The 16,608-nt window shown below is 61.3% G+C and overlaps 2 protein-coding genes across 6 annotated transcripts; both read right to left on the minus strand.

The window, feature by feature from the left end:
• Window positions 1-7,870: 7,870 nt before the first annotated feature.
• On the minus strand, window positions 7,871-12,356 carry TMEM82 (transmembrane protein 82). 5 transcript variants are annotated; one of them, XM_081305173.1, is made up of 6 exons: window positions 11,630-12,356; window positions 11,453-11,488; window positions 11,151-11,325; window positions 10,306-10,723; window positions 8,600-8,790; window positions 7,871-8,262 (listed from the first exon to the last, which is right to left on the minus strand). In XM_081305173.1, the coding sequence occupies exons 1-6, from the start codon at window positions 11,788-11,790 to the stop codon at window positions 8,173-8,175; spliced, it is 1,071 nt and encodes a 356-aa protein (XP_081161299.1). In that variant the 5' UTR covers window positions 11,791-12,356; the 3' UTR covers window positions 7,871-8,172. The 5 variants fall into 5 exon arrangements, with proteins under 5 accessions (XP_081161299.1, XP_081161298.1, XP_081161302.1 ...); XM_081305172.1 differs by having other exon boundaries at window positions 10,306-10,726; XM_081305176.1 differs by having other exon boundaries at window positions 11,453-11,525.
• Window positions 12,357-12,504: 148 nt separating this feature from the next.
• Window positions 12,505-16,377, minus strand: SLC25A34 (solute carrier family 25 member 34). The gene is made up of 5 exons (XM_081305177.1): window positions 15,757-16,377; window positions 15,136-15,201; window positions 14,897-15,049; window positions 14,438-14,572; window positions 12,505-13,888 (listed from the first exon to the last, which is right to left on the minus strand). Exons 1-5 carry the CDS (start codon window positions 16,183-16,185, stop codon window positions 13,703-13,705), a joined length of 969 nt encoding a protein of 322 aa, XP_081161303.1. The 5' UTR covers window positions 16,186-16,377; the 3' UTR covers window positions 12,505-13,702.
• Between the last annotated feature and the right edge of the window lie 231 nt (window positions 16,378-16,608).

Here is a 16,608-nt window from a genome sequence, read left to right on the forward strand (position 1 = left end):
CCAGAGAGCCACCCCTGTCACCCTTTCCCATTTGATCCTCACAGCCTCTGCAACAACAAAGGCCGCGACCAACAGTAGATGCCGTTTACAGAGGTCCTCTGTGCCCAGGTACAGGGCTCTCATTTCAACCCCCCCAGCCCTGGGTGCTGAGGAGTCCTGCAGGACTGATGCCCCAGAGGCTCAAGGCCAAGCAGAGCTGGATTCAAAACAGAGCCCTGGGTGCCCCTAGGCACGCTGCTCCGCGGGTTCTGGGGTGCGAGACGCGCCACGCAAGGTGATGAGAGCTACCCACTGCAGATGAGGCCACCTGTGGCCTGTGGCTCCTTCTGGCCTGGCAAGGTGGCCACTCTGTAGCACTGTTAGGAGTCCCAGCCTCCTACGCTGAAGGAAGGAGGAGCCACTGAAGGCAGGGATGGGAGGCAGCACCCAGGGTTTCAGACACTTCTGCTGCAGAACCCCTTCTTCAAGCGCTGGGTGACCCGGAGGCCGGTTTCAGTCAGGTCACAGGGGAGGTGGCATTCCCTAAAGCTACCTCACCTGCACTGCCAAATGGGACAATGAGGCCCTGAAGGGTTGACTTGGGGGCTTGCGTAAGGCCATAGTGACTCAGTCTAGGGTGTCCCTGTGTCCCCTCTAGACCACTGAGGGGAGTGTGGGACGCAGCTGCGCTGCTCACCAGCTGCCCAGCACCCCTGGCCACCTCCCTCAGCTGCTGCTCCAGATGGGGGGGGGGGGCGGACCGCCCAAGCTAAGGCTCCCACACCAGCCCCAGGATCAGTGTCACCGATAGGCAGGTGCCAGACTTCCTGCAATGGAAACCCAGGAAGTGCGCTGGGCAGAAAACACGCCCTTTGTCTGCCAGCTCCAAGAACCCTCTCCCTCCTCCCTCCCGGCCAGGTTCTGACCAGCCTTCTGCCAACCCAGATGCCCCAGCAGGCAAGGGCCTCAATCTTCCACTAGTGTTGAGACCCTGGGTGGCAGGAAGCAGGTGGGAGAGAGGCCGAGGGACAAGGTCCAGGGCAGCAGGGAGGTTTGCTACCATCCGGGCTGCGGGGCGTTCGGCCCCTGCCATCCACAGTGGAGGGCTTTGACCATGGACACTGGCTAGGCACTTCCTGCATGGGGGAGATGAGTCTGGAGCCAGGGGAACCAACCCAGATGCCTTCAGTCCTGTAGCCACAGAACTTAGAGGGAGGGGGGGAGATGGCGGCTATAAAGGGAATTAATATCAGAATTGCCGATTAAACTGTGCAATGAATGGGCTGGGGATGTGGCTCAAGCGGTAGCGCGCTCGCCTGGCATGCGTGCGGCCCAGGTTCGATCCTCAGCACCACATACCAACAAAGATGTTGTGTCCGCCGAGAACTAAAAAATAAATATTAAAAAAACAACAACTGTGCAATGAAGGGGCTGAGAGAGAAAAATGGGCGGCATGGGGCCAGGGTCTCTCTGAGGAGGTGGCACTTAACCTGAGATGGGTAGGAGCCAGGGAGGGGGGAGGACAAGAGCTTTGAGGTCCGACCTGGCTGAACAGCTCTGGTGCTGACTGTGACCTTGGACGTTCTGTCCCTCCCTGGAGAGGCATTTCCTACCTGTGACCTGGGCAGCGCCAGGTGGGTGCAGGCTTCCCTTTACATAGGGAGGAAAGGGCACACCTGGGTCTGGCCCACAGCGCTGAGGATTCCCGAGTCGCTCTAGCCTGTGTCTGGAGCTTTAGTTTTCCGCCCCCCCACCCAGGGCAGGAGACCCCGGGAAGCCTCCACTCTGCCTTGGGCAGGCTTCTCTGCCGTCAGAGGGAGCCGCCAGCCCAGGCTGTTGCGGGAAGTGCAGGGGGTGAAGAGTGTGGCAGGGTGGGCCCCGGCACCCCTGTGGCCTCCGTCCTGCAGCCTGCCTGCTAGGCCTCAGGGCAGTCCTGAGCACCCCTGTGGGCAGGGCCCTGTGCTGGGCAGGGCTGCGGCAGGACAGGACAGTGGGAGTTCCCACAGGGTGGCCCCGAGCACCCATCAGGATCTGAGGGATTCCACTCCTGCTGTTTTCTCTGAGCTCCCTTTCTCCCACAGCCCAGGGCCAGCAGCGCCTTGTGGCCTCCTTGTGAGGATTCGTTTTTTCCAGGCCTGGAGACGGAACCAGGGTGCTGGACCACTGAGCTCCATCCTTAGGCCTTTTTGTTTTTTTATTTTGAGACAGGGCCTCACTAAGCTGTTGAGGGTGGCCTCGAACTTGCAATCCTCCTACCTCAGCCTCCCAAGTCGCAGGGACTATGTGTGTGTGCCACTGCGCCAGGCTCAAACTCTGCACTATCATCACTTTTTGGGGGGAGGTGGGGTGGGTACCAGGGATTGAATTCAGGGGCGCTCAACCTCTGAGCCCCATCCCCGGCCCTATTTTGTATTTTATTTAGAGACAGGGTCTCACTGAGTTGCTTAGTTCCCCCACCGTTGTTGAGGCTGGTTTTGAACTCAGGATCCTCCTGCCTCGGCCTCCCTGCATGCTGAGATTACAGGTGTGTACCATCGTGCCCAGCTCGTCACCACTTTTAAGACTCTACTGAAGGTTCTAGAGGGCTTGGGGCTTCTGTACATCCCACGGCTACATCCCAAGGCCGCTGCCTTGCGATTTGCCTTTAGTGAACCCCAGTGTCCTAACCCTGAGAACAAACAGGTGAAACAAAGGGAGAAAGATAAAGAAAGGGCCATGGGTCAGCCCTGGAAGGGTCCCCTGAGGTCATCCCACGGTCAGGATCGAGGGTGGTGGGCTCCTCAATGTATTTCAGGAGAGACCATCCTGCAGCAGCCCAGGCTGGTGTGGGACTGACTTGTGGAGGGAGCCCCCACCCCACGGGATGGTCACCTTGATGGTTGTGAAGAGGACCAACTCGGGTCAAATCCCCCTGCCCGACTTGAAGGAGGGGATAAACTAGTGACTCAGGAAGCTGGCAGAGGGCGCCCGGCTCTCCTGGCAAGGTCACCAGCAGCAACGGGGACGCAGTGCTGTTTCCCGCTCGTCTCTGCTTGGAGGTCCCCCCCTCTCAGTCCCTCTCTCGAGCTCTTGGCTTGCGGCCTCCTTCACCTTTCACTCAGAATAAATTCTCTCACTTGGCTTTTTGCGTCTGACTCTGAGGGTTTTTTTCATCTGGACACAAGAACCCTCCTGTGACCCACGACCTTGAGGAAGTCACTTACTCCTGCTCCGCCTCAACCTCGGCTTTGTCCTGGGGAGGCAGACCAGCATCCGCTCCCTGCAAGGCCGTGGAGAAGGCCAGGTCCTCCCGCTGGGAGAACGCTCCTCCAGGGTGGCCAGGCTGAGGCAGGAGGAGGGCAAGTTCAAGACCAGCCTCGGCGATTTAGTGAGACCCCGTCTTCAAATAAAAAAAAAAAGGGCTGGGGACGTGGCTCAGTGGGGAGTGCCCCTGGTTCCCTTCCCAGTGCAAAAAAGAAAAGGAAAAAAAGCAATTCCTGACGGGGAGTTGGCCCATGAGTGACGAGCTGCCAGGGACTCAGCTGTCCCCCTGGGAGAAGCCTGGGGGAGGCGGGAGAGGGGAGGTCTGGCCTCTTCCTCCGTGTCCCCTCTGACATGGCCCCTGCCTCTGCCTCCCGCCTGGGCAGGGTCTCCTTCCTCAAAGTGCTCCCTGGCCCTTCCCCTAGAAGGGCATGCTGAAGCCGAGTTGTGTCCACTGTGGGCTCTAGAGGCCCTGGTCAGGGTCCAGGCTTAGTATCCTACCTCCTCATCTTCTCCAATATCTCAGCCAAGGGGGACCGGGGGCACAGAGTGACTCGCTCAAGGCCACGTCCACTAGTGAGTGCGCTTTGTTCAAGTCCAGGCTCCTTTCTTTACCTACTGGGCCAAGTTTGTAGGGAAGTGTTCAAAAGCCCAGGGGGATGTGACCTGGCCCCCTCACCCCAGGCCCCAGGCCTGTGTCCCCCTGCCGCACCCAGCAGGGCCCCGGCTTCCCCAGACCTGGCAGTGACCAGTGTCTGGGCCTTAATCCCCTCCGAGCTGGGGGCTGAGCCGGCTCTGGGAGGCTGGGATTCCCATGGCCTCTGTCCAGAGCCAGTACAGGCTCCAGAGAGGGTGACAGTGTTGGAGGGCCAGGAGGGTCCCTGAGGCTCAGGACTGGGGAGGCTTCCCTGACGTGGGCCAGTGGGCCAGAGCCCCTCTGCCGCAGAGAGCAAAGAATTCTGGTGTCAGCCGCATGGGAGGGTCCTAGAGACCCCAGTTCTCAGTTATTTGCCTCGGCAGAGACCCTGTTCCAATCCCAGCCTCCTCCTCCTGAAGCCCCATCCTCTTGGGAACCTCTGCTCCTAGTAATATCCACCCCACCCCCAATCCCTGAGACCCCTCCTTCCAAAAGTAGGATGGGCTGGCCCCTGGGGGTGCCCGTTGCCCTCTCACTTCTCTCTTACCCCAGGGTGACCTGACTGAGAAGCTAATGAGACCCAGGCTCAGGCTGTCCTGGCTCCTGTGAGGACTGGGGGCTGCTGGGAGCTATGGAGTGTTGTAGGCAGGGAGGGAGGCCGAGTTCTGCTCGGGAAGCATCTCCTTGAAATGTTCCTGGCAAACTTCCCAGAGAGATGTCAGGAGGACGGACTCAAATCTCTGAGTCTCCAATAATTAATTGTGCTTTCCTTTCTCATTCCAAATAAATATCCCTTTTCAGAAGAGTTTCATATTATTTTTCCTAAAGGGGTCCTTAAAATGGATTTGCCCACCTCAGCGACAGCCACGCCAACCCTTCCCAGTCCCTCAGAGCACTCTGGGGTCCTAAGACCCCCACGGGCTTCAGCCCACCCCCTTGGCCTATGAACCTATCATCTCACCTGGGTGATTCCAGTTGCTCCCAGACTGGTTGTCCTGTTTCCAAACTGTCTATTCCAAAAGCAGCTTTGAGAGGAATCCTTTGAAAGTGTGCATCAGCTTTAGTCACTTCCGTGTGTTAAACCCTCCCCTGGCTCCAAACATGGGGGAAAAAATCCCAACACTGGCTATGTCTGGCCCTGCCCTCCTGCAACCGGGTCCTCTGTGAGGCTTCTATAATGCTCCAGTGCTGCTCCTGCCCCAGGGCCTTTGCTCATGCTGATCCCTCAGCCCTTGACAGTCTTGACGGGTTCTTGCCTGGCTTGCTCCCACACTCCGCACAAATATCCTCCTCACCTCAAAGTGGCCCTCCAAGGAAGGCAGCTTCTGAACTGTCCCCAGGACCCTACCTCCTGGGATTCACCATGTGGCAGTTCAGAGGATGATGGAGACCAGACTTACTTAGAATATGGCAAAGACACTGGGATGCACTGTCAGTATTGGGTTATCCCTGAGGGAATCCAGCTGCCATGTTCTGGGACAAGGAATTGCGGGAAGTCCCCAGCCTTGATGGCACTGCAGCCCCAGCTGACCCCTGAGTGCAACTGGTGAGAAACTCTGAGCCAGACGGTCCAGCTGAGCTGCACCCAGATTCCCGAGCCAAAGAAAAAGCAAGACAATAGTGTCCATTGTTTTGCTTCTAGATTTCTGGGGCTATTTGTTACACAGCATGCATAACAGAGACAGCCTGGCGCCCGCCATGCGCCCTGACCCCTTACCCAGCTTGAGGCCTCTCCAGCAGTTCACCTTGTTTCTGTCCTTGCAGGGGGACCTCCGTGAGGCCAGGGCTGTGCCCAGGAGGTCCATCCAGTGGTCCATCCATCACCTCAGCGTTCTGGCCACACAGCTGCCCAGCAGCCACTGACTGAAGGGGTAAGTGAAGGAACGCAGGACCCCCGGGGGCAGTGCAGTGCATAGCTCATAGCTCAGAAGAGCCCCCCCCCGGGGGGGGGGTCTCAGGAGGGGCAGGCCAACTCACCCAGTCCCAGCCCATAGCAGGCACCACCTACTCTAAGCAGGGACTGGGGACCCTGGCCTTGCACCTCGTCTTTATCTCTGCCATCTGGGAGGGGAACCCAGGGCCTGGGGCCTGTTACAGAAGGATGTCACCCCATTGAGAGCCAGAGCCCCGGGGTCCCTGGGGGAGAACCAGTCTGCCCCTCGGGCTTCACCCATACCCTGTGGTTCAGATTGCCCGAGCCCTCGGGCCCTAAGGCCATCTTTACTTCATGTGGTGTGGAGATTTGCTAAACGCCTCACCGAAAAATTGGGACCCGAGGCTGGAATAGAATTCTTTTCTTATCAAATTATTCTGTGAGAGTTATTTTGTGTCTGACGAGGGTCTAAAAATCAGATGGCTTTGTTTGGAAAACAGTCTCTGTGCCCATAAAAGGGAGAAGACTTCTGGGTCCAGTCGCCACCCCCCAAACCCTGTCCCCAATGGGTCCCAGTCTGTGCCAGGGCCCAAGAGACTGGGTCACCTTCCAGCAAAAACACCCAGCCCTGGTTGGAGCCCAGAGTCCAGTCGGGGTTTGGCGGGGGCTGGCCCTGCATCCACCCAGCTGAGCCATTTCCGCCTAGATGGCCTGGTTTCCTGCCCAGAGGGAAGGGGGCTCTGGGTTCTGTCCTGGAGGAGGGGCTTCCACAGGTACTACCCACCCTCCCGACCGGCCACACCCTGTCCTGGGGGAGGGTTGTGCCAGAGCTGTCCAAGGGCGGCCATTCATGGGGGAACGGGTGGAAACCTCCGGGTCCAGCCCTGGGTATAGCCTGTCCTGAATCCCCACACTGGGGTGCAGAGTGGAGAATTCAAGGCCACCCCCACCCAGCTGCTCCCAAGCAGCAGCCTACAGGTGGCCATGGTGGTTTTGCAGAGAGGACTTTCCCCCTCGGAGCCTGGAGTCCTCTGGTACCTTCTCCAGGTTTCAGTCTTCCCTGCCAAGCCCAGACGACCTTGACTCTCCCACCCGTGGAGGCTGATGGCAGTGGGGTTCCTCAGTACCCTGAGTTGGGGCCCTTGATCCCCAAGAAACCCAATCACCCTGTGGGCTGGATGTCCTGCCCCTCCAGGGGCCTCAGGCTACCCTGGACAAAAGGTAGCCAGAACCACATTCCAAGAGCATGCTGGCTCTGTTCGCTTCCTGGATCCCACATCTCCAACCAAGAGAGGGAGCCAGGAACCCACAAAGCACTTGAGCCCTGGAGATAGACTGCCTGCATTCAAATCCTGAAGCTTACTCCCTCCTGTGTGCCCTTGAGCAAGTCCTGTAACCTCTCTGGGCCTTGGCTTCTAAATCTGTAAAAAAGAGATAACAGTTATGGCCTCTTGGGGTCGAGGTCAAAATAAAAGGGGATAATGAAAGTACCCAGCTCGAGGTAAGCCCCCACACCTGGTAGTAATTCTTCCCACAGGCGCAGAGAGCGCCCTACGAAGGCAGGCAGAGGAGCTGTGCCCAGGGCCTTGGTCTCCCTGATCTTGGCCCTGAACAGGAATGAGATGGGAAGGACCCTCATGGTCTTATACAGTCTTGGGATTCAGAGCAGGCTGTATCCAGGGCACCCAAGAGCACGAGAGGCCTTAGGGGGCCCTCTCCAGCTGGTTCTCAGTGTGGGATGGGACACTGTCCACCTAAGACTGCAGGTAGGTGGCCAGACTATGTGTCCAGCCTCCCACCTCCTCGGCCACCTCAATACTACACCCTCCACGCCACCCCTGAGCGCCCTTCCTCTGTCTGCAAGGAGCCCTGTTCCCCAGGAACACACGGAGCCTGAGCCAGCCCTGAGGAGCCTACCCCAGGGCTCCAACAGAATTGCTGTGTGGCTTCTGAAAACCTCTTTCCCTTTCTGTGTCTTTGTGATTCTGAGCACTTTAAGAAAATCATATTTAGGGGCTGGGGTTGTGGCTCAGAGGTAGAGCGCTCACCTAGCACAGGCGAGGCCCTGGGTTCGATCCTCAGGACCACATAAAAATAAATAAGTAAAGCAAAGGTATTGTGTTCATGTACAACTAAAAGAATTTTTTAAAAAAGAAAACCATCTTTATTGTTCACGGAGGGGTAAAGGGGTAAACCAACCTGATGCGGTTGGCCCCGGTCCTCCCAACCCTGCGCAAGAAGTCAGTCCTGTCCATCAGAGAAGGATTAACTCAGGGCCTCCAGGGCCCCCATCCCCCAACCCTCCCCTTCCTCTAGGGGGTGGGGGCAAGGCCTAGGTGGGGGCCAGCCCTGTGGCTGTGGCTCCAGGCAGTGTCCCAAGGTCAGGCCTTGCTGGTCAGCCAGCCCGGGCCTGAGACAGGCTCCAAGTCCTCCCGGAGGCAGGTCAGGAGGGGGCGGTCTTCTGGGACCCAGGGGGTGTGGAGGGCAGGGGCTGGCTGGGAGCTGCTGCGGAAGGCCTCTGGGACGGAAAGCCCTGGGGAAGGCGGGGGAGGGGATCAAGAGGCCACCCACTTCCCCTCCCCCTGGGGGCCTCAGACCCCCACTCATGCCAGACCCTCCTCCCCTGGGGCCTCCCCAGACCCTCCTCCCCTGGGGCCTCTGAGTTCAGGCTGCTGCGGGCAGTGGGCGTTCCTAGTGACCTAGAGGACGGCTCAGGCTGGCACGGATGGGGCAGGAGAGATCTCAGCTCCCTCCGCCCTCCACCAAGAGAGGTCACCCTGGCTCTCTTTCAACTTGGGCCTCTGGAGGCGCCAGGGACTGTGTGGGGCAGGGCGCTCGGGCCTGGGGGACCTGGGGTGCATGGGGCCCACCTGGATCTGGCAAAGGTCAAGCAGGGCGCGGACGCCCACCAGGCACCAGAGCTCGCCCAGCAGGGAGACAAGGATGCCCAGGAGATCCATCCAGCGACCGACGGTCAGCAGCAGCACGAAGAGGCCGCCCATGCGCACCAGCACCGTCTGCACCTGGCTCTGCAGGCTGAAGCGCTGCTGCCGCTGCTCCTCTGTGGGAGGGGCGCACCTGTCACCGCCTGCCACGCACCTGGCCCCACTCAGATGTCCCGCTGGAGCCACATGGGCCTCTCAGCTCTCGCCCCCCCTTGCTGCCCCCCCCATCCACCCCTCTCTCTGAGCACCCACGGGGTGCTGGGCACGCTGGCCAGGGCTGACCGTTCACTGCTGGCCTCCCACTGGCCCAGGACAGAGCCCCGCAGTTGTGGGGTTGACCCGATTCTCTTTCCCACACAGCCTCGTCTGATCCTTCAGCAAGCCCAGTCCTCCAGGCGCGTCCCCAACCCCCATGGCTCCTCCGGGTCCCAGCCACCTCCCAAGGCAGCCCCTCCCAGGGCTCCTGTTCTTTTTTTTCTTGGGGCTGAGGATGGAACTCAGGGTCTCCTGCATGTATACCCCCAGTCCTTTGGCTTTTGTCCCTGCCCCTACAATCCAGTGTTGCTAAAGTGACCTTCTAAACATGTCCAGGAGATGAAATCATCCCTCTATTTACAACCTTCTCAGGACTTTCTTCTGCATTTGAAAATCCAAACCCAGCCCTGGGCCTTACCAGATCCTGCCTGATTTGGCCTGAGCCCACTCCCAACGTCACCGTGTCTCTAACTTGATCCTGTTCACTACCCCAACCATCCTGGCTTCCTTTTAGTTCATGGAGTATGCCAGGCTTATTCCCACCCCAGGGCCTTTGCACTTGCAGCTCTCGCTGCTTGAACACCTCCCTCCCCCTGCCTTTCCTATACTATCTCTATTCTTCAGCCAGGGCTCTTCCCTAGAGACCAGATCAGACCATAGCACTCTCCCCTGCTGGGAACCTTGCAGCGGTCTCTCAGCAGAAGGCCCAACCTGGCTGGCCAGGGCCTTCAGTTAGGCTCTTAAGAACCTAAGCACGCCTGTAATCTCAACAGCTCAGGAGCCTGAGGCAGAAGGATTTCGAGTTCAAAGGCAGCCTCAGCCACGAGGGGCTAAGCAAAAACAGGGCTGGGAATGTGGCTCAGTAGTTAAGGGCCCCAGAGCTCAATCCTGGGAATCAACATAAAAGGAAACAGAGCAGGCTGGATGTGGTGGCACACACTTGTAATCCAGCAACTCGGGAGGCTGAGGCAAGGAGGATAGCAAGTTTGAGGCCAGTCTCAGCAACTGTTAGCAAAAAGAAAAAAAGCTGGCCAGCCTCACCGCTTCCCAGTGCCTTTGGGTGACAGCTGCACTGGACTTCTGTCCAAGCTTCGATGGTGCGGTGCCCTCCCTCACTCTGGGCTTTGGCACATGTGGCTGTCTGCCCACAGTCCCCCTCAGCCTCACCTCTCAGAGGGCTCTGCCCAGCTTTGGAGACCAAACCAGGCACTCGCTCCTGGGGGCTCCCCCGGCAGGCTGAAGGCTGAATCTGCCCTGAGTGGCCTGTGCGCCTTCTGCTCCTGGGTCGGTGCCCTGGGATGACAGGGCTGGGCCCGTGGCTGGGCCAGACAGTGGGCTGTGCCTACAATCAGAGGAACCCCGCCCCAGGCCCTCACCCTGCATGTGGATGACCAGCAGGGTGTAGCAGATGGTGAGTGGGGTCCAGAAGCGCACGGCCTCCGAGGTGCTCAGGAAGTCCTGGTTGATGAGGACCACGGCCGCCAGGTCGCCCACGGCAAAGGCCACGGCCAGGGCGCGGCCTAGCAGCCGGGGAAGGCCGTGAGCCCCCGCCAGCAGGCCCAAGCAGACCCCGCAGTAGCGCTGGGCGCTGTGCAGCTCGTAGAGGCGGCAGACATGGTGGTGGAGGCGCCGGGCGCCTGAGCTGAGCAGCGTGGCCAGCCCGAGGCTCAGCAGCAGGTTGAGGGTGCTGTGCGGGGCGCCCTCCTGCAGGACACTCAGGGTGCAGGCCAGCCCGCAGCCCAGCGAGAACTGGCTCAGCAGGAACAGCTGCAGCCGCTCCGCGCTCCGGGAGCCCTGCTGGGGCGGACAGGAGGAGGGTGGCCGGCAGGTGGCAAAGGCGACACTCTGTGGGAGGCCAGAGCCCCCAGGGACCTTGGGACCATTCCCAAAGAGAGCCTGTTGGTTCAGGCCGATCCCCGGCGGGACCCTTCCTCTCGCCCGCGTCGCAGCCTCCAAGAGCTGCTGTCACATCTGACGCTGGATGTTGGCCATGGATGAGCCGATGAGGGTCACAGCGACCCCCTGGCCTCGAGTACTTAGTGCAGGGCCTGGCACGCGGGAAGCTCAGGTCACGGAACTGTCCCGATGTGCTTGGGACTGGGATCTGGGCCGTCAAAACCCGAGGGAACCACCCGCAGCCTCTTCTCCATCTTAGGGAAACGGGGCCCAGCTTCCCTGTTCTAGGGGTGACACGAGGGCCTGCAGGGACCCCCAGCCTCACCTTGCCCAAAGACAGCAGCGTGGACACAGCCCGGAGGGAGAACTCGAGCACCACCAGGGCGGCCACCCGGGACCCCACCACCGTCAGGAGCAGGGCCAGCCCGGCCAGGTGCAGGGTCTCCAGCCAGGCCCACGGGGCCCGCAGCCGCTCCTTTTCGGGCTGCCGCTTGGGGTCACTGTGGAGGAGAGTGGGCAGAGGAGCAAGACCACCCTCCCGGGCCTCAGGAAGGGTTGCGAGGCCCCAGGGAGGAGGCCAGGGAGGAGGGTGGAGGGACTCCAGTGGGATGGGGCGTGGGCACTCACTTGGCACAGCCCACAAAAAAGTAGACTTTCAGGAGGCTGTTCAGGACGGAGACACCGAAGGCCCCCACGAGGCCTGCAGGGGGGCGGGGAGGCAGCAGGTGTGGGCTGGGAGGGAGGGACGGAGGGAGGGAGGGAGGGAGGGGGGGACGCATGGGGGTGCGGGGAGGAGGGACTCACCTTGCAGGAGGCTGTCCAGGAGGCTGGAGCCCCACTCCAGGGAGGGGAGGCTGGGGAGCCAGGAGCGGAGGGAGAACATGGCAGCCGGACCTGGCCCCAGCCCCCAGCCAGGTCTGCACAGGGACGGACCCAATAATGACGCCACCGGCCAAAGGTGTCATTGGAGGGCAGGGGAGGAGCCGAGAGGGTCAAAGGCCCAGGGAGGGAGGAGAGCTGGGGCGTTAACCCTCCGGGCTGCTTGCAGGAGCGCAAGGCCCAGCCAGCTCCACAGCAGCCTGGGGTGGTGAAGGGGTGTCCCTGGGCTGGGCCCCAGTCTCTGTGCCTGATAAAGTCGGTGTCCACTTGCCTTACCCTCCCAGAGGGCTTGGCCATACCGTGCTTTCCTGAAGTCCCGGGGCCTGCGCCTGCCCTGCCTCTCCTCTCATCCTAGGGGTTGAAGTAGGGGCTCTCTCCCCGACAGCCCGAGGTCTGGGACCTCTCCCCTATGGCCTGAGGTTGGGCTCTGCCCTCTTATCCTGAGGTCTGGGGCCTCCCGCATGCTGAGCTGGGCTCTGTGGCTTTCCCACGAGGGCGGGTAGCCCAGCTTCCTGAAGCCTCAGCTCTGGCTCTGCCCTTTCAGCGGGTGGCCTCCAATCTCTGGCAGCCTGAGCTGGGGGTCCTGCCCAAGCCCTCCCCTGCCTGAACCCTCCCCTGCCTGGGCCCAGGGCTGCCCATCCTGATGTTCCCCCTGTGTCCACTAGGTGGCAGCCTTGCCTGGCCAGGCAGGGTGGGGCTGGCCACTGGAAACCCTTCTTGGGCTCCCTTCCCTGATGGGAGCTGGTAGCCCTGGTGGGGACTCAGGGGTGGGGCCACTGAGGCTGCGGTGGAGGAAGTCCTTGAGGTAAACAAAGTAGAAAACTTTATTGTTTGGAGTGTGCAGTGGGGCTGCCTCCAGGGCCCGCTCTTCACACCCAGGGTGTGGCAGGGGAGGCCAGGGAGGCCAGGGAGGCCAGGGAGGCTGCACCAACCAGGCCAGTCCTGCCGGCCAGGGAGCTGGGGTTCCCTTGGAGTACCAAGGTCAGTTCAGGCCTGTGGCAGGAGTGTGGCTGCCGCTGGAGGAAGGGCTGGGGCCTGCTGTTGGCCCTGCCCCTGGCTGTGCCCGCCACTCACCTGGGCAGCCATCCCTTTCCTGGGCCTCTGCCTCCTGGTCTGAACCATGGGCTCCCTGAACTTCCTTTCGGAATCATCCGAACATATGCAATTGCGGGGTCTCAGCGCGAGCTCTCAGGTGAGGTCTAGGCTGAATCGTGTCCCTGTCCCCCGGCCCCATACATACTCTGAGGTCCCACCCCCAGGACCTTGGGATGGGCCTGCAGTGCAGACAGGGCTAATCATCCTTTAGTAAAGGTGAGGTCACTGGAGTGGGTCCGAGAGCCATGTGACCTGCATCCTTGTCAGAGGACATTAGGACACAGTTACACCAGGGGACACCTATGCGGGACCCAGGGAGATGGCAGTTGGCTGCTAGCCAAGGGGAGAGGTCAGGAGAACCCAGCCCTGGGCTGGGAGGTGGTGCAGCGAGGCCCTGGGCTCCCTCCCCAGCGTGGAGAGGAAGGAGGACCAAGCTTCGGCCCTGCGATCTCAGACTTCAGGCCTCCAGGTGGGAGAAAAGGATTTCCCAGTTCAAGCCCCTGAGTCTGTGGCCCCTTCAGCCCTAGTGAACAGCTCTGTGTCCCCAAACGTGGGGCCCCACGTCCCGCACACCAGTCTCAGCCGCAGAAGTGAAGGAGGGTTCGCTGGACTCGCTGCTGTTGGGGACCCAGGGGCCGAGACAGTTCGGTCACTCGGCTCGGTGCTGCTCACCCAGGTCATTCACAATGAACAGGGCGTGGGCTGCAGTCTGCCAGGACTCAGAGAGAAGGACAGGGGCCACTCTGAGCGGATGCTGGGTTGGCCACCGTTGTCCACACGCTGCCCCCACCTGTGGCAGGGCCGGGCCTGTAGTCTGCTCTGGGATGGCCGGTCTCATGGAGGAAGGACATCACTTCTGGCCAAGTGCCAAACTGTGCCAGGCTGTGGGGTGAGGGACGAGGCCTAGGTGCCCTGGTGTTGGGCCCCCCGCCGGGCCAGTTTCCGCAGCTCATCCCAGAAGAGCATGCTGAGGATGGTGTGGGGACCCAGGCGCAGATAGGCAGGGCCCAGGCCCTTGTAGAGAGCCAAGGGTCCCTCCTGCTGACAGATCTTCACCAGGCAATCCACGAGGCCCCCATACAGCTGGCCCTGTGGATGGACATGGACGGGTCACTGTAAGGGCTGTGAGGCCCCAGCTGGCACAACTGGCAAACTGGCATGTCTGTGTGTCCAGGGCTTCTGCTGGTACATCAGAATGCATGGTCCCCAGCGGGGCAGGTGCAGAAAGGTGATGCTGTAGGTTGTGACATTAGGAAGGAGGCCTCTTCCTTCAGGCAGACACAGCCCGCTGCCAGGGCTCTCAGCCTGTCTAGAGGCACATGGGCACCCTGGTTTTGGGCACATCTGTGAGACTGGCAGTGCCATGGGAAGACCATGATTCCAATCCCAAGTCTCCCACTTAGCAGCTGAGTGACTGCAGGCAAATCACTTGACCTTTCTGAGCCTCAATTTCCTCTTCAGGAAAAAGAATAATAGCTGGATGTTGAAGTGGCGGTGCCTGGGACACAGCTGCTCATCAAACAAGCCCAGGTGACATGCGTGTGTGCCACATGTGTCCCCCAGGCTCTGCTGTGCCTGTGTGTATTGGGGGGTTGATCCCAGCTCCCCACATCCTCCCCAATCCTGTTCCCTGCTCACCCTGCCAGCTCCATCCACAGGCTGATTGTACAGCCGCGTGCTGACCACGTCGAAGGGGGTCATAACAGCAGCCACCGCTACGCTGCTGATCATGCCTCCAGCCAGGGCCACGAGCCAGCTGTCCTCTGGGAGCCACTGTGGGGACAGCACAGACATCTGACCCCAGCAGCCGCCCTCATGCACCCACATGGTGACCCCCAGCACACAAGGTGGAGGGGCTGGTCAGGGAGGAGGCCATGCCCCCCAACACCTGAGCTCCTTCACAGCCTCAGGGTCACACTGCCCTCAACTCCTGCTGGGCCCAAGGGTCAGGGTCACAACATGGATGGCAGAGCCAGGGCTCCCAGCTTCCTCAAGGGGCCCCATCTGTCACCACCCTGGATTTCTTGTGGGGAAGGAGGTAGGTGGCCCTCCCACTCCTGTCTGTGCCGGTAGGCCCAGGAGTCCCCCAGCCCTCACCTGCTGCTCCTGCACCCAGGCCTTGGCGGAGGCAAAGGTGGCCAGCTGGGTGGCCGAGCCCACCATCACTCGGGGCACAGCCCCCCCCACGCCCCGCCACAGCCCCAGCAGGCCCTGCTGCCGCCAGATGGTCTCCAAGGCACCCAGGACGCTCTGCGGGGAGAGGGTGGGAGGTCCCTGGTCAGCTCCGCCCAGCCTGGAGCAGGAACAGCCCAGGGAGTCCAGGGCCGGGGGCTCACCTGGTGCTGGTGCTGATGCCCCACTGCCATCACAGCCACCGTCTGCGCCTGCAGCTGTGTCTTGACCTATGGGAGCAGGGACAGAGCCTGCAATGCCAACTGGCCATGGGAGGGGCCTCTGCAGTGTGTCCCCGAAACCCAGATGTCCCTGGTTGCTACACCCTGGCCTGTACATCCTGGGCTCCAGGGCGAGACTCCAGTCTGCCTGTGTTGCTTCTTGGTGGGACTCAGGGCAAGTCACTTAACCTTCTCTGGGACCAGGTTTTGTCACTCCTGGAGGACTGAGTGACATGGTGACTGCAGAGTGCCCAGGACAGGAGGCCTCACCCAGTGCCAGCTCTCATTCTTAACTCACACCAGGCCATGCAGAGGAAACAGGACCAAGCCAGGTTTGAACTGGCACATCTACTGCCACCCTCTGCCCCCTTCCTTGGCTCAGGAGCAGCAGTGTAGGGACCCCAGGGGAGCAAGGGTAAGGGCAAGGGACGGATTCCAGGCCTGGGCCAGATATTCCCAGGCAGCCGCCCCACCCAGCTTGCCCCACCCCAGTGGGGCCACAAAGCCCAGGTGACTGCAAAGTCCCTGTGGGATCGAGTCCCAGGGTGGAGAGCAGGCACTCACCAGGTAGGCAGGGCTCCCCACGAAGGCCCCCAGTGCCCCAGCCACGGCGCCAGCGACCACGATGCCACCTGGCTGCTGGGTGAGGCCAGCTTGGCCTGCCAGGCTGTAGCAGTAGAAGCGGACACCGTTCATGAGGCCCTGGTAGAGGAGGCCGGCGGCCAGCCCCTTCTGCAGGCCCCTCAGCCCATCTGCGCGGGCCACAGCAGCCACAGAGGTTATGAGACCCCGGTAGGGCCGCGGGTAGGTGCCCCGGGCTTGCAGCTCCCCCTGCAGCTGCAGCCGCGTCTTCACCACCTCCAGGGGGTTGGTGAACACGCAGGCCAGGCAGCAGGCCGAGGCGCCCAGCACCAGGTCCACGGCCGGGGGCACCGTCTCCTCGGCCTCCGGGCCAGCCGGCTGAGCCTGGGTCAGGGGCGAGGCGTGAGCCATAGGGTGGCGGTGTTTAGGCTGTCTGCACCCCTGCTGGACCACAGGGCTGGGGACCGAGGGGGTTCGGGGCCATGTCTAGAGGACAGTTCCCGGTATGTCCGGCAGCTCCGGTTCGCCCTTGGTCTATCTTGAAATCCACCTGCTCAGCCTGCTCCACAGACCAGGGTCTGTTGGAGCCCAGAACACGCCCCCTCCAGCTCCAACCAATCCCGGCCTGCTCTGGCTGGGGCGGGGCTGGACCCTGGGATCTGGGGGAAAGTTCACTTGGGACTGGAAGGAGAGTAGGGGCGGGGCAAAGCTGCCCACTAGCAGGGCACCTCCTCCGGCCCCATCGTCTTCCTGTCCCCCTCTAGGCCCGTCCTGCTCCAGCTCCGAGCCCCAGGCACAAGGCAGGTGTCCTGGGAGACTCCTGGCATGGGGTGT

The sequence above is a fragment of the Spermophilus citellus genome (genome assembly GCF_964194105.1).
Source record: "Spermophilus citellus genome assembly, chromosome: 9".
Lineage (NCBI taxonomy): Eukaryota > Metazoa > Chordata > Mammalia > Rodentia > Sciuridae > Spermophilus > Spermophilus citellus.

Bases quoted from the DNA above. Each gene is read 5' to 3' on its own strand.
- SLC25A34 (XM_081305177.1), bottom strand. From the start codon at position 16,185: ATGGCTCACGCCTCGCCCCTGACCCAGGCTCAGCCGGCTGGCCCGGAG. The intron at 15,202-15,756 runs GTGAGTGCCTGC...CTGCTCCCATAG, and splicing joins TGGGGAGCCCTGCCTACCTG to GTCAAGACACAGCTGCAGGC. The intron at 13,889-14,437 runs GTGAGCAGGGAA...GTCCATCCACAG, and splicing joins CTGTGGATGGAGCTGGCAGG to GGCCAGCTGTATGGGGGCCT.
- TMEM82 (XM_081305172.1), bottom strand. From the start codon at position 11,790: ATGACACCTTTGGCCGGTGGCGTCATTATTGGGTCCGTCCCTGTGCAG. The intron at 11,489-11,629 runs GTGAGTCCCTCC...CGTCCTGAACAG, and splicing joins CCTGGACAGCCTCCTGCAAG to CCTCCTGAAAGTCTACTTTT. The intron at 11,326-11,452 runs GTGAGTGCCCAC...TCTCCTCCACAG, and splicing joins TTTTTTGTGGGCTGTGCCAA to TGACCCCAAGCGGCAGCCCG.